This window comes from Accipiter gentilis, chromosome Z (genome assembly GCF_929443795.1).
Source record: "Accipiter gentilis chromosome Z, bAccGen1.1, whole genome shotgun sequence".
Lineage (NCBI taxonomy): Eukaryota > Metazoa > Chordata > Aves > Accipitriformes > Accipitridae > Astur > Astur gentilis.
This window is the reverse complement of record NC_064919.1, coordinates 4,195,688-4,211,869: the sequence shown is the minus strand read 5'-3', so window position 1 is coordinate 4,211,869 and position 16,182 is coordinate 4,195,688. Positions and strand designations below refer to the sequence as shown.

General features: G+C 39.7%; 1 protein-coding gene across 1 annotated transcript in view; it reads left to right on the top strand.

Annotated features, from left to right (window-relative positions):
* The window catches only part of ADGRV1 (adhesion G protein-coupled receptor V1), a 284,664-nt gene extending 271,161 nt beyond the window's left edge, over positions 1 to 13,503 (top strand). The window contains exons 89-91 of the mRNA XM_049794659.1: positions 2,552 to 2,743; positions 4,377 to 4,554; positions 13,004 to 13,503. Coding sequence (XP_049650616.1) covers positions 2,552 to 2,743; positions 4,377 to 4,554; positions 13,004 to 13,122 — 489 coding nt within the window. The 3' untranslated portion in view covers positions 13,123 to 13,503. The remainder of the gene's footprint in view (positions 1 to 2,551; positions 2,744 to 4,376; positions 4,555 to 13,003) is intronic.
* Positions 13,504 to 16,182: the final 2,679 nt, after the last annotated feature.

Genomic DNA, 16,182 nt, shown 5'->3' with positions numbered 1-16,182 from the left:
AGCGATGCCGCATAGGAACTCACCTCTACAGAGTGTATCTTCTTGAGACTTTAGATTTGTATAGGATTATGGGTCCAAGAAGGTTCCATCTGTTTTCCAGAAAAGCAAGAAATGTTCTATCCAGCAGCACAGTTCCTGTGTAATCGTATAACCTACTTAGGAGTGTTGGGTTTTGTTAGGTATAAGCTTCTGTTTGTAAGGCATTGCCATAATATTTTGCAAAAGCGGGAGAAGTAAAAAATCACAATTTTTATTTCTGTTAGCTAACTCAGCCTGTGACTCCTCCTGTCCCCAAGACAGTCAGATAACCTCCCCGAGTCCATGTGCTCATTATGGAAGGACCCAGAGGAGCTGTCTCATCACCCGTCTGCATCGCTATGTGGGAGTTCTCTCAATTGCACACACTGAGGTTCCTTCTCAGCCTCTGGAGCAGGGGGTCTGCAGCACAAGGGTCTGCGTCTCTGGATGACAGTGAGGGGCAGAAGTGGTGGCAGCAGGGAGGAGTGGCAGCAAGGATGCTTTGGGTGTCAAAACGCCTTTCTGTGGTTCTGGTAGAACAATAGTTCCTCAGAAATAGCACTGTCCGAAACACACAGGGAGTTACATCAGGACACCAGGCCGAGTTAAGGGGATAGTTGTGGCACTTTATTCTGTTTATTTGTTTTAGAAGAGTGAGCGTCCACGCTTGGGGCTGCGCAGCAGAGGGACATGGCATGGGCCTTATGTCCCTGCGATTCTGAAAGACACGGCTGTGCAGCATTTTCAGCTAATGGGTTTTCTTCAAAAGTACAAAACCACTTGAAATGTGTGTGCAGCTTTTGTGGCTAAGTCCTCAGAGACTGAAATGCCAGAGGCTGCTCTGAATTCAGTGTCATCACTGTTATCTGTTCTTCTTCGGGTTTTTATCCTTTTCATGTCCATTAAACAACTTAAATTAAAAGAAATCCATTTGCTGGTCCCATTATGCTTGACCTACATCAGAGTCCTTGGATTTGTTTATAGAATGAAAGGACATTTTTGTTCCTTTCTAGTGTCTCTGAAGTGCAACATGTGTTTGCATAAGTTTTTTGGAATGTATTTACTTACAGGTATCAGAAAGAGATTTCCTCTCAGTAAACTGCTCTGGGTCCTCATGACAAAAACCTATAATCTGGAAAAGTGGGAAAATGTTTCCTCAAAATAGTTGTTTTTAACACTTTTATTTGCTGGTTTGCTGTTAAAAAAAATGCAAACACTGAGCTGTATGGCTTTATAGCAGCTGTATGAGGGTATTTTCAGTGTTTGACCAGCTAGGATTGAAATCGCATTGAATCCCATTAACTTCTGTTATGTGTCACTTTGGACCAGACCGTTTTGCCATATAGTTTTGGCATTAGAATTTATGAATTTTTGGATCATGAAGCGCTGCTGCCTGTTTTATAGGGATGGAAATGAACATATATCTTGGGTATTTGCAGTCTCCATGTGTTTTCAGAATTCCTTCCATTAGGTATTTCCGAACATAATTAGATGAAACTCTTTACTATTTATAATCCCAGTTATTACTTTCATGTCAATGGTAACCTTTCCAATAAATTGTTCTGTTTAGTACAATTGGTTTCAGGGGTCTGGAAGACAATGTGAAATACAAAAACCAATGCAAATGTAATTGTATTGCAGCAATCAGGAATAATCCAGAACTCTTCTGTCTATGCTCTTTCGGTTAACCCGTTCTTTAGTAATCATTGAACTGGCTGATTTATCAATTGAAATGGATTGTTTTCCCTCAGTATTAGTGCAACTTAAGAATTAGAGAAAGTCAGATTTCATATTCAGAAGTTCAATCACTGGATTTCTTTGCAAACAAAAGACGTGGTTATAATACTTTTCTTGGCTAAGTCTAAAGGTCAAAATTAGCAAGTTTTAAAGAAGAATTGCAGAGGCATACAGCAGAGCCTTTGTAGTAATCACAAATGAAAGACAGTACTGAATTAGTGGATAACACAGAGAATCTAATTTATAGTTACAACTCAGTATCTGTGACGGCAGCAGTGCAGTTTGCATGAGATTGAAATTGGGGCAAGAATGCAAAGAGCCAGCAGGTCAGTAAGGAAATAAAGAATTGTGGCTAGGGGCCAGCAGCCAAATCCTATTGTAAGGGTGGCCCTTAACCACATTTTCACTATTATGACAACTGTGAAACTTGATTTGGTTTTGTTGTTGTTGTGATCTTGGCTTTGCTTTGCAGTTGTGTGTGTTCAATCAAATAATCATTTTCAATTACTCTTTTGGGTTGTTTTTTGTTTTGTTTTGGGGGTTTTTTTTGTATGTGTGTGTGTTTAGCTGGAGGCCTCAAGATATGAACTTGCTTTTAACTTTCAGATCTCTGATGGGCAGTGACGCCTTCCCTTATTTTCCATAGAAACTGGCTGCAGCCCTTTGAGGCATGGACTGCTGGTGTAAGGGAATGCATCTGCTACAGCATATAGGACCTTGCCATGACTACGTTCAAACTCTGATCTAAGCTCCCTGCATTTCACCCACTGATGTTCTTTTTCTCTCTCTGTTTCAGGGTCTTTATGTCTTTGTGGTATATTTTATCCTGCACAACCAACTTTGCTGTCCTGTGAAGGCAAGTTATACTGTAGACATGAATGGGCATACGACTCCAGGATCGGCTTTTTTCACACATGGCAGTGGCCTGCCAGCTGCAGGTGGAGAGATCAGCAAGTCTACTCAGAACCTCATCAGTGCTATGGAAGAGGTAACAGTGCTCTATAGTCATTACCTTGTGTGTTGGAAATGTACCTAGAGATTTAAGTGGCAGTACTGAAGTGTAATACACAGGAATGAGATGCTAATTATTATAGGTTGGCTTTGGGGAAGGGAGGATTTATATTTTTTTTTTACCATAAAATTTGTTATCTTTAGCCATGGTGATATTCTTGGAACTTAGAATTCCCTGGTAACATCCCATCTAGAGAATTTCCCCTTTTCTACTTGAGTCTTCAGTTTTTTACAGAGGCTGGTTAAAGTGTTGTCAAAAGTAGGTCATAAGAGATCAAAATATCAGGTTAATTCTTTCAGCTTGCTATAGGTCTTAGATAAGTTTTAAGTCTTTAATTTTCCAAAGTCATGCTGTGCAAAATTTCTGGAAATTTTAATAGACTAGAATAAAATTAAAATAAAATTAAAATAAAATTATAATGGAATGGAATGGAATAGAATAGAATAGAATAGAATAATAGAATTTTTGAGGGAGATGATTTTCAAACTCTCTTTTGCTGGAACTGGAATGCTGCTAGTATCACTTTTAACTACCTGTAGTAAACCAAGATGACTTTTGCTGCTATGTACATGTGCATGTCAAAAGAGCTAGTCGAAAATTTTTCAGCTAAACAGTTTTTCCAGGAAAAATTTAATGGAATTGAAATTTTTCAAGGGAACACCAGTTCTAGTAATAATTTTTGTGGAAAGCAAGCTGCTCGCCTGGCAGCTGTTTTGCTCATTTCTTTGCCTGCTTGACTGTAGGTTTGTCTGGATTTTGGAGCTCCTCAGGTACCTCCTGGTAGACCACTGAATTTATTCAACTTCTCAGTGTCTCACTCAAGGTGGTCCCTGACTCCCCAGTGCAGTGGACAGCATCGCTTTTCAGCTCTACATGGCAAGCTTTTATGTTCCTGAGCTCCTAAACAGTGGACGAGCAATAAATGAAGAAAAAATATTTTAATTGTACTAAAATATATTTTTTTAGAGTTCAGTATTTTGGCTTTTCATCACATTTAAGGAGATATAGATTTTGAAAACCACCTCTTTTCTTATGAACAGAAGTTCTGATCTTTAGTGCAGCTTCACCTTAAACTAAAGCGGAAGATGAACTATAGCAAAGTTGATACCAAAACTAGGTAGGTCTGTATACCACTACCAGAACCTTCAAAGACTGGCAAATTACTTTAAAATATTGTATTGGTAAACATGGGAAGCAGTGGGTAGCCACCTGTAGATCATAAAATGGAAAATAATGACGATTAGTGGAGAAGGTAGAAGCAGGGTCCAGCAGAGGAAGAGGCAGTGGTAAGACAGGAGTTTTGGTGGAACCTGTTGGTACTTTAATTTAAAGGTCTCCATACCAGGGGCCAATGTTCAGAAATAGCAAATTTTTTCAACTTTTTGAGATAGGTTGGACAGGCATAATAAAGAAAAGGTTAAATGACTTGTAACTGAGTTACATATATATATATTTCTTTAAAAAAAAAAGGCTAGCTGGTTCACTACAGAAGTGACAGAAGAGCTGGTTCCAAAATTTTGGTCTTGAGTTTAGCTCTAGTCATAGTTTCCTGTTTCTATACTATAGTTTTGATGATTACTGCATTTCTATGTCTTTTTAAACTTTGCAGGTGCCTGCAGACTGGGAGAGGGCATCCTTGCAGCCTGGTAGTCAAGCTAGTGCTGCCTTTAAGCAGAGTCCACAAAATGGCAATGTTTTCCACCCTTCTGGAGGATTTAGTACCAGCTCATTGGTTGCTGATGAGGAATCACAGGAGTTCGATGACCTAATATTTGCTTTAAAGACCGGTGAGTGACTCTTCTCCTTGTTCCTCAGGGGTTGTTATGTTGTTCTTCACCTTAACAGTGTCACCATTCCAAGAGATCCAGTTAATAAGATCCATTAATATGATGGCCAGTGAAAATCTGAAGAAAAATTGTTTTGCCTTGGACTGGTATTCCAAGAAAAATATTGTGTAGACTATCTAAAATAACAGAGCAGGAGTCTGCAAAAATATTTTTTGAGTCATGATGTTAAGCAGACTTACAGAAAGTAGCAGCAGATTGGAGGCTCTGACATTTTTTCACAAGTGCTTAAATGGCTAACTCGCTGCCTCTAGACATGACCTGTCTTGTCTTCTTTTGCTTTCTGTTTCAAATTGATATATAGAGTAAATAAAATGCCTATCTTTATTTTATACATATATATATCTGTGAGAAACAGCATAATTTCATAAATATTGATTCTCCCAATAAGTGTAAGACAAAACATTTGCATAAAACACATTCAGACCTGAAAAACGGTGTACACTGGAAAGATAAACTAAACAGACTTCTGCCCAAACACAAGAGCCAGCTATGATGGGCTCACCATACTGCTGGAGGACAGAAGCAGGAGAGGTCGCTCTAGGTGACCACACTCAAACTACACCTGCAAAAAACCCCAGCTGTAATCAGATTCCTCTCAACATCCTTAGAGTTCAAATCTTCAAAATCCCAGGCTTTGCCCTCAGTTATGTATTGCTTTTCTGCCTTCTCACCCACTCCACCAATGAAATTTCAGGTTATTCAAATCATGATATAAATAGATAGCCAGACGTGGCCACCGGCAGAAGAAATGAAGTGAAACCTCATTCAAAGATAGGTCAACATGGGAATGTCTGATAAGACAACCACAAGTCAAAGGAGCTCCACCTGATAAGACCTGGCAGATGCTAACCCAAGCCCACCTCCTCTAGGCATCAGGGGGAATAAAAATGGACAAGCTTGGTAGTAGGAGATCACCTGCACAGTCTTTGGGGATGCCATCAAGCCTCACAAGAGGCAGCAGCGAGGTACTGGTGACATTAGCCGGTTAAGTGCTTTGGCACTGGTAATTTCATGGGTTTGCTCCCTTCAGTGACACCAAGGAAAACAGTCAAACTGGTTAGAAGACTAGGAATGCTGCTAATGAATGGGTAGTTCTGTTCGGTATATTCATAATACTTTTATTTCCTAAGCCAATTTCCATTGCAGAAAACTCTAGTTATGAAGGTAATTGGATGATTAATAACTGGCCTAGTGCTAAGAAAAAGAAAATTTTATGAAGAATGTCACAAAATTTGTATTGTACCTATTAATTTTCCTGGACATTTTGCAGTCTACTTCTACTTTGTTATGCAGTTAAAGATTTTGGGCAAGACTTTCAAATCTAGGTGCATAAGCTTACAGTTACGTTTTTACTTTTTTTACTCCTTCCTGAGTATTTTGAAGGAAAGCAGATAATGCATAGATAGTTGATAAGATATGAAGCCATTCACATCCAACACTCCCACCGTGGAACAGTGTTTACTGCTTAAGCAGGTCAATTGACATCAGTTGGCCTATTTTCTGCATTAAACTCCATGCACTGTGGAAGACTGAATCTTAAATCATGAAGAACAATCTAGGCAACAGCAGTAGTTAAAACTCATGGTTAATATAATTCACCACAACTTTAGCATTTAATGATTTTTTAATAAATCTTCAAGCTGCATCCTTAGTTAATTTGCTTTCAGTGCTTCTAAAGGAAGCAGGTCTAGAATCAGCTTTTTATTATTTTGGTTAAATTTTATTATTGTCTTCTTTATTAATAATTTATTATCATTTGTTCCTATGAGGCTTTCATATTAACCTGATTTGCAGCAGAGACCTCAGGCCACAGTTGGAAAGAAATATTTTTGTTTGCATTACTGATTCAAGTAATACCTGACCATTTTACCCCAGTGCTTATTCATGTGCCCAAACTGTGTCCACAGCAACATTGCAGGGGCAAAAAAAGGTGGTTTCTAAGCCAAACCAGTTGTCCCACTTGTTTCCAGTCCCACACACAACATTTGAACAAGCCAAACTGAAGAGGCGGTATTGAGGTTAGAGTAGCTTTAACCACCAAAGTAAATGTTTATCAGCTATTGCCTTAGATACAAGCTGTAGCTTCAATGCGTACTTTTAACCAAAAAAAGTGAGCTTTTCTGTAACTAAAAATCGTATCTGTTTTACTACTTTCATCCAGATCTGCTCTTCAGTCCAGTTCAGTCCACGGCCAAGGAGTCAAGGTGCTCCCAATAGCATGAGGGAGGGAAGCGCGTGGAAGCAATAAAAAGGAAGATGAGGTCGTGGAAAGTGGGATTTCTTCTCTGTTTGGCAGTGTAGGCTTATGCTGCTAAAGTATTCAATGAGCTGTGTTCTGACAGGAATTTCATGATACAGTTAAGTCAGCGGGCACTGAAAGGAGCCCGTCTCCTGGTCGCCCCTGGCAGCACATTTCTTCTTTGTCCCTTGCATCGTTGTTCGTACTCGCATGAAACCGCAATAACTCAGGTTACAACCTTCTCCTCTCATCTTCCTCTCCTTCCTCTCCCTCTCCCCTTGCCACACCACATCAGCCTGGTGCCCTTTGAGCACCAGTCCCAGCTCCAAGGAAGCAGTGGTCATCAGCAAATGGAAGACCAGAACTTCTCTAAATATGCTAAAACGTACGGGCAGATGAGATGCCTTTTTGCTGCCTTGCTCCGGTCTGGCATTTGCTGTAAGTAGTGCTTCTCAAACCTTTTTAGACCAGGCTTTGTTTCGGTAGGCTGAGAATTCCTCAAGCAGACAAGACTCTGGGAGAGCAGGGAAGAGGTGCTTTGCACCAGATTAGCCGTTTTTATCACACCTAAACTGGGAAGTGTGGCTTTTGGGTATAGAGGAAGAATAGAAGTGCTTGCTCTGCTATTGCTTGAGCTTCACCTCTGATAAGCAGAAACAGAAACTTTCATTATCTGTTATTCCCTAAAACTGTCAATCTATAACCAAACTCAGCCTTAGCTGTGCTAAAATACTAGCTCCCACTCTGAAGGGTGGCTGAGGAGCAGCACTGATTAGCAGAGGAATATGCAAAAATGTCTTTATGCCTCTTTGCACTTCATCTGTCCTTTCTGCTTATGTAGTTTGGAGCTGTCTGAAGGTTACTTTAATTTATGCCCACTGTCTGTAGCCACAAGGTTTAATCTGGCAGCCAGGATCAGTGAGAATGAGAGCATAATCACAGCAAAGCTAAAATCTCATTCCTGTCCTCCCACCCCACCCTTGCACTGCAGCTGGCCACTCTCAGCAGTACAAATGAAGGGTGACTGATGTAGGTTAAAAAAATCAAACAAACCCCCACTGCACAACTTTATTCTTTAACTTGCAATGGGTTAGTAATTTGCAGTTTGCAGTGCAGCTCCACAAATAGATGCATTGGCACACTTGGCCTTATTGCTAAAGAAATGTGTTGTAGAACTGTGCACTTAGCCCTTGGTTCCGTAATCATTAATGCTGGGCTTAATTACAGATTAACCTGAAATACGGACTGTGTCAGATGAAGGCACACAACTGCATTTCTAGCAAATGAGGTGGACAACACTGTACTGTTTCTTAGCCAGCTTTTATGCTAGCTTTATGCAAGCTTTGCATCACATGGACAAAGAATTTTTTGTTTGGTGCAAGAAATGCAAAAGCTGGACTTCTTATATCATAAAGCCACGGCCTCTGAATGCCTTATCAATTAATTCCTCCTTACCATCAAGTATGTTCATGTCCATCCAGGAACATATCATTAGGATTCACTACGCTCACTATATCACCACATGTCTTATACTGTGGGAATCTTTTGGAAGGCCAGCCAGCTCCAAGGCAGTTTATGTGAAGGAAATTATAGAACAATTATGGTGGAAAAAATAATTTAGGGGCCTATTGATATGTGCTAACCCCCCCCTTTTTTTTTTATGAATTTGGCTTAAATTATTTATTTTATTATATTTAATTTATGGCTTTTATAATGAATCAAAGGCTTAGCTTCTACTGAGAAGGACAATTATTTACTAATTAGTTCTTGTTAATTGCACTAATTAACTTTAAAAGTGCTGTTATTTTGGGCTAGATCTCGTTTTTCCTCTTATTTCTTGTGCAAGGTTTATATTGATAAACAATTTATTAAGACCATTGCCTTCCAGATTGTCACAGTCATATGTTACTGTCATTGAGGCTAAAGCCCAATATAGCAGAATTCCCTAAGGACTTCTACTATGGTTAGGTCTGGAGAGTTAAAAAGGGAGCCAGCAGAATAAAAGTAGATGGAATTTGTCCCAAAGCAGCAAGCTGTCCATCAGCTTTGCTCTAAAGCATTAATACCATAAACGCACGATAGCTTTACTGATGTCTGAGCTTCCATCCACATTCCCACCTCCTACAGATGCTCTTGTCCTCCCCCTTCTGTGATGCACAAAACTGAACCAATTCATTCCTTTGGGTGAGATGTGAATGCAAAACACAGGAACACCTCCGAGAAAGGCCCAAACTCCTCCAATGCTCGCTGGTGACCCACCCCTGTAGGAAGTTGTTTGCAAAGATATTTATATGTTAGAGCAGAGAATACCAGCCTAGCACATGGTACTTTTCAAATATATATTGGACAGTATCAATGAAGGCTATTGCTACATCCACATCTCAGTGTACTTTTGCTCTTAATAGACGCATATGTGATAAATCCTAAATAAATATTCTATGTAGAGAATACTTGGAAAGATCTACTGTGTAAGTTAAAAACCTCCCAGAAGTGCAGCTGTTACACTAATGATGCTACATAAACCAACTCATAATTTTCAATCTAATACTGCTAGCGTTCCAAAGTCAGCATTTTTTAAACCTTGGTGTTACCACTGTAGGTGCCTGGTTTAAGAATTAAGAATCTCATGTTGGGCATCCTGAAGAAGAGGAAACATTTAAAATTTCAAATTCTGAAAGGTGTTCAGTGCAATCTCCTGGGGACTGTCTGTCACAGGGTAGATCAATTGTATACAGTGGCAAAGTGCCAGATTCGTGGCCTGCCTTATCAACCTACATCATTTCTGTTTTGAAGGGCTCACTTCACAGCAAAAAAGGAAGGAAGGGTAGCCAGTTTGCATATTAATTCAACTTCTCATTTGTGATTGCTCACGAATATGTTACCTGTTGGCTGTTGAACGTGACTGCATAATATCCAGGAAGCATTTTTAGTGCAATCTGAACTTTATTGGTAGAATTCTGAGTGTCTGTTGGTGTCATTTCTGTAAAGACAAAACCCTGAAAGAAGAATTTAGGTTGGTTCGTGTAGCTTATTAATTTCTGTCTAATACATGTTAGACATACAATAAAAATAACGATTGATGCAGAAAACAAGGTGGAAGTGCTTACAAAATAAAAAGTGTTTCCAGAGATATGAGTACAGCAATTACAAAACAAACTCTGTCTTCCTCAAAATGTTGTCGTGATCTGAGGAAGCAGATGATAACAGCGGGTGTTCAAGGGCTCGTGGGAAGGGCCTGACGAAATCCCTCAGCCAGTAGATGTCACTGGAGGGATCTCGCTGGGTTTGTGAGAAACTGGGCTCTGACTTTTCAGTTTCTAGCTAGTCCTTTGATAGAAGAAGAAAGGCCTCATTTTCCTGCCTCTTTTTCTTAAAATAGTTTATTCACAAATTGGCAAAAAGTAATACTCCCCATTGCGTACCTACAATCCAACTCTAGCCTCTCTAGGGGAGCACAAGCCTTTGGGGATCTGATTGAGTTTAAATTCTGCTCTAATCTGAGAATGCCCTGGACCTATGAACTCTGTGAAACTCCATCATGTAAGCAGTCCTACGGGTCCCATTCCCAGTCTGCCGACTGTTTGGTAAGCTGGAATCAGCTCTCATTCCTAAAAAGGATCAGCTCTTACCTAGTTTGTCTTTGCATCAGCAACAGAACAAGGCCCTTGTAAACCCTGAGTAGCCTACTTCAGTCTCTGGTTTACCAAGTTCCTGATAAGAACCTCTGTAACAAAAAAACCCTCTTCTTACTTTGCACAACGCACGCACAGAGCATGCACACATATGACACTTAAGAATATACATAGTGTAACATCATATTAGACCGGTATCCAATGTTTTTATAGTGACCAGCACAAGATCCTTTACGAAAACCCATACTGAGTAATTGCAGTATAGCCACCAGTAAGACAAATATCTTTCTAGCCCCAACAGTCAATGTTCACCTTACAATCTCAACCTGGGATGGTCATATTTATATAACATGATTTTAAATGTGTTCTATAATGCATTTTTTCCGTTTTTGAAATTTGTCCCCTCTTCAGCCTAAAAAAATTTTTGAGTGAATTCCAATGTCAATGATGCTACATAAGAAGTATTGTTTTGTTTCTCCATTCAAAGTATTTTATTTACTTCAAGGTTATTACTTTGTTCTTCCATCAACAAACAGTAAGTACAGCAGTCTGATTTATCTTCTGTATTACACTCATGTTTCCTTTCTAAAACAGTTTTACAGAAGATAAGGAAAAAAAAAACCTAAACTTGCTTATGCAACTGCTGTTTTTCCCAGGACTGTCAAGCAGCTTTTAGTTATCAGGACCATGATTCAATGAAAAGGTTAAACATGCATATAAATTTAAGTTAGTAAGTACGGCTTAATCATCTTCAGTACACTTATAAACAAGTATTTTAATGATTCAGAGCCTAATCTTCTTGTCTTTAGTATTTGATCTCTGTATGTTGATGGATTTTTGCTCTTGTCATACTCTGACAGTAATTGCTGGTATCTCAAGAGCTTGGGTCATACAGACCCAAGAACAGGACTCATCTAGTAGATGTCAATGAAGGCACATTGACTCTGCAATCCAAACACCAAATCCAGGTGTAAGAAGGATCGCAGTGCAGAAATACCTACTTTTCACCTGGATGCAGTAGGGCTGGGTTCACAGAGCACTGTACCTGAGTTTGGCCCCTACCAGGACTTCTTCCAGACCTAGTCCTGCAGGTTCTTCTGCTCAGGTTCTCTGAACCAAGCTCCATATTCAAGACTGCAGCCTGACTTCCCACAGCAAACGGGCATCCCACTGCTGCCCCCTTTTCCTTACTTGTTTTCTACTTGGGGGGTGGGAGAAGGAAGGGTGCTATGGAAAAACTTTGTAAAAGTGGAATAGGAGGCACAGGAAAGGATGAGGTTAACTCCAAAAAAGTAAACGACCCTTATCTTGTCTTTTACTGAACAAGCCAAATCGTGGAACATAAGCTGAGACAGAAATAAGAGATGCACTGCACAACTGATAGCAGCTCCTGAAAATATTTTTTAGTATGAAAATGCCAATTGCTGCCTCTCCCAGCATACCCTGTTCAGGGCTTTTTGAGCCAAATGTCATTCCTTTGCAACTCCCTTGAACTGCATGTAGTTGCAGATCTGCTTCTGCCCAAAATGAGTAACTTCCCTAGTTATTTGTAAGTCACATTGCTGTAAGACCATGCCTGAAAGTAATCTGCCTTGAAGTCACTGTGCCTAATTACACTGATGTGCAGTTCTCAACAAAGTTAAAGCCTAGATGGCCTAAACCCTAACAAGACCCATGTATTCTTTAGGATTTGCTCTACAACTCAAAGAGAGCAGCTGAAAGTGCACTAAAGATCATAGTTACAGCTGATATTCTGTGAAAAAGTGGTCTGAAGAAATACATGTTTCCTAAAATTAGTGCAGGATTATGTATCTTCACACTAATCAACTCACACACACCCCCAAAAAACCCCAAACAATGTCCCCCCAAAAACAACAAAGTGGCAACAAGCTAGTAGAACTCCTGTGACAAAAGGATGGAGAAAGTGGCCTCCTGAGGTCTCTTCCATACATGTTTTGGAAGTTTCCATGGGCCAAAGTCTAGTAGTCTCTCACAGTAGAAGAAAAACACAATACACCAGCTTGTGCCAAATGTGGGTTTAAAGAATATTTAGTCAGCGTCTTTTCTCATGCTGAAATTACAAACCTATTAAAAGAGCTGGAATTATAGTTTAACAGGGAAATTGTATCATTAAAAATCAATTCTTTGTGAAGAAGTCCTTGGAAATACCAGACTCTAACAGCCAGACCATGAACCCAGCCTAAACCAGGCCTTGATTTATGCTCTTGTGATTTCAAGGCAACCTCTGAATAGCTATTGTACCGTTAACTGAGACAACTAAAGTAACTGACAGTGGAATTATGAAAAAGCGTATCTGGATGGTACAGAACTACATCAGATAACGTTATAATCTGTGGATTCAGAATTGTAGAGAAGGAAGAGGAAACTTGCCACATCATTGTTGGGTAGGGAAGTACTTCAATAATTAGAATAAAGCAGAGCAGGACATGATACCACCATTTCTGTGTTGGAATTTCATTCTCACCGATTCTTTTGCTTGTTTGTTTTGCTGTTTCAGGTGCAGGTCTCAGCGTCAGCGATAACGAATCTTGTCATGGCAGCCAGGACGGTGGCAGCATGGCTAACTCCCAGATCGTAGAGCTTAGAAGAATACCCATAGCAGACACTCACCTCTAACTCCATGGCTTGGTTGGTTTTGGGGGTTTTTTTGTTTGTTTTTTTGTTTTGTTTTGGTGGTTTTTTTTTAATTCAAGCCTCAGTATTTTTATATTTGTACTTCCTTTTGCACTAAAACGCTATATGAAACTGTGTAGTAGAATGCTGTGAGCTTTCCTGAATGTTTAATGTGGAATGTTTGCTTGAGGTTTTGTATATCAGAAAATAAACTGTAAATTTTTTACAGTGGCTGACCATCAATAGGTACCATGGCAATCGGCCTAGATTTGTATCTTGTAGCTAGATTACATATTTCACAAACTGTAGCTTTTTTAATTAACCTGTATGTGTAACGCTGATTAATAAAAACAATAGAGTCTGTTTGATAAAAACAAGTCTGTTTATTCTGCTTGCTGCTTATGGAGCTGAAAGATGATGCAGATACCCTGTTGCACAGGATAGCCTTTTAATTACACAGTTGTTCTAAGTTTCCTAAGCTCCCCTCTTCTCACTGGTTTTTGAGTACCAAAATCTATGAACTTTAAAAATTCAAATAAAGACACAGTCTTGAGCCAGAGAGCTTGAAATTTAAATTGTGACATGATAAAATATGCAATGATCTGAAACAAACAGAGGGAAGGGGAGATGAAGGACAAGACTGAAAGCACTGGCAGCTGTATGGTGTCAACTGCATTACCTTGCTGATTTCATAATATCAAACTCTCACTCTCCTCACAGTCAGAAATAAGGGGGAATTCCAAAGAGCTGAATTTTCTGTTAGTTTCTGTAGGTGCTACACAGATATCCCTGTTCTGATTGAAGGGTTCAAGTACTGCATTACAAACAGAGTTAGATCAGTAATCTGGGGTCATAAATGAGCAAGAAAAGTTCCTCCCTTGGGAAAAAAAAAATATAGAGGAAGTATTTCAGAACTGAGAGGGGGAGGCAGGCTGATCTCGTAGGAATCATTAACTCTGCTTCTGCACAGACACTGGAAGAAAAACACATTAAAGCGCGAGACCAAGGGAATTTTCCTCTGAACATTTCTGAGCATAGTATAGAAATACAGTAAATGAGAATGCAAGCCTTTCATACTTTCTTCAGGAACTTGCCTAAAGGCTTAACGCTGGGCAAGCTTTGAGCAACAACCTCTCCCTTTAAAAGAAAACTTCTCTTGTGGAAATATTTCTGTGAATTTTGCTGTAGTGATATACAGATTTTGCTGTACCTAATTACTTGTTGAGCTGAAAAAAACCCCAAACAAACCCCATTTCTGTGTCCCAGTTCAGTAATAGCTGGTAGGAGCGCACAGCTTACAGTCATCACTCATATCCAAAGCAGACATAATCTTTAAAGTCTAATGCAAAAGCATTCACAGGCACAGGAAACTATTTCTAGTCAGCAAAGCCCTTAAACAAGCGCTTTTTAAGCATGCATTTGAATTGATGGGAAATGGAGCATTTCTATATTTAATTAATACAAGTTGTGCTGCATCGAGTCTTAAATTTCTGACTCCCAGGAATTTTGTTGACTCTGTTTATGCTGGTCACACTACAGAGCAAGCAGGACCAAGTCTTTGTGGTCAATGGCAAAACTTGGGGGGGAAAATAAGCCTTGCTTCACCATGGGCAATATACAGAAGCACAGGCCAGTCAGGGAGACACATGCCCCTGTGCAGAAGGAACAGCCTTTAAAATTGGGTGCAGTGCATCTGAAACGTAGCAGGCAAGAGTGAACCATCTAAGCATATTTTATAATTCACTTTCCTGCCCATACTTACACCTGCTGACAAGGGACTTTCTGGGCACTTGAATGCACTGCAAGTATCATCAAAACAAGTCTCTCAGTCTGGAGTTAAAATGAGTTCTGGACACTTTGCAATATAGAACTGTATTATTTTCTACACGGGAAACCTGGCTTGTGAAGAGGTTTTTTTTTTTATTTTATCCTTCCTGAATCAACTGAGATGAGCACTGCCCGTTGCTGATACTTCTCATCTCCCCACTAAAGCCCTAACGTGAAGCCTGGCCCTGCAGAATAATTGCAACACTTGCTCAGTTGCGAGAGAGTCAGGGCTGTAACAGATGTTTCATTACTCGCAGTACATGCTACTACATGCTGTGAGAAAGCTTATAAAAGAAGGATGTTTTGTTTGATTTTGACTCACCACCATAAATGTTAATACTTTGTGTCACTTCAACTTGTTGCACAACTGGCCTGGTTAGGGATTTACTGTAAATGCATCAGCATTTTCAGAGCGGATCTGTTGGATGACGTCTGCTGCCAGCATTTCTTGAGTTTTAAATCTCTAGGTGGTGCTCACACAGTTTCAGATCATGCGAGGAATTCTGCTATTGTTCTAGAACCACTTTAAAAAAAAAAAAAAAAAAAAAAACAAAACAAAAGAAAAAGAAAATATTCTGTCTGTAGGAAATTCAGTGTTTTACCAGCAGTACGGGTCTCTCTCAGCTCCTTTTTGCTGTTCCTTGAGCAGGTGAGGATTGAGACGGGAGCAGGGCAGCTGTGTGCTCTGACTCAGAGGTGCCCAACAGCCACACCTGGACAGGAGGAGTACTTTTACAGTTGGCTTGACTTAACCTAACCACACCGAATGCCTCACGTGGTTCTCCGATCTCAGGCGTTATTTAGAATTTGATAAACACATCTTTGTTTCTATGAGATGTATAAATCCACAGCTAGATAGCTTTCAAACCAACTGTTACCATGCCATGATGGCTAACTCATTCAGCCCTTTGCTTTGTTCCTGGAGATCACCAGGACACTTGCTGCCTTTGCTTTTTTCCCTATAAAAGGAGCCACCATTTCTCCATAAGAGGCCATTCTCTGTGTTTTGAGGCATAGAAGGAGCTGCAATTAATATGGATGTAACATTTCGAAGTTCACTGTGTGAAGGAGACACCTTTTCCAGACAAGCTTCACCTAAAGCTACTTAAATATGTATGTACATCAGATGAATGAATGGATGTGTTCAGGAGTTTATCACCACTCATATGCCAACATAAGTAAATTCACTTTTTAAAATTATGTCTGAATATATTTCATATTCAAGTGCATAAGTGA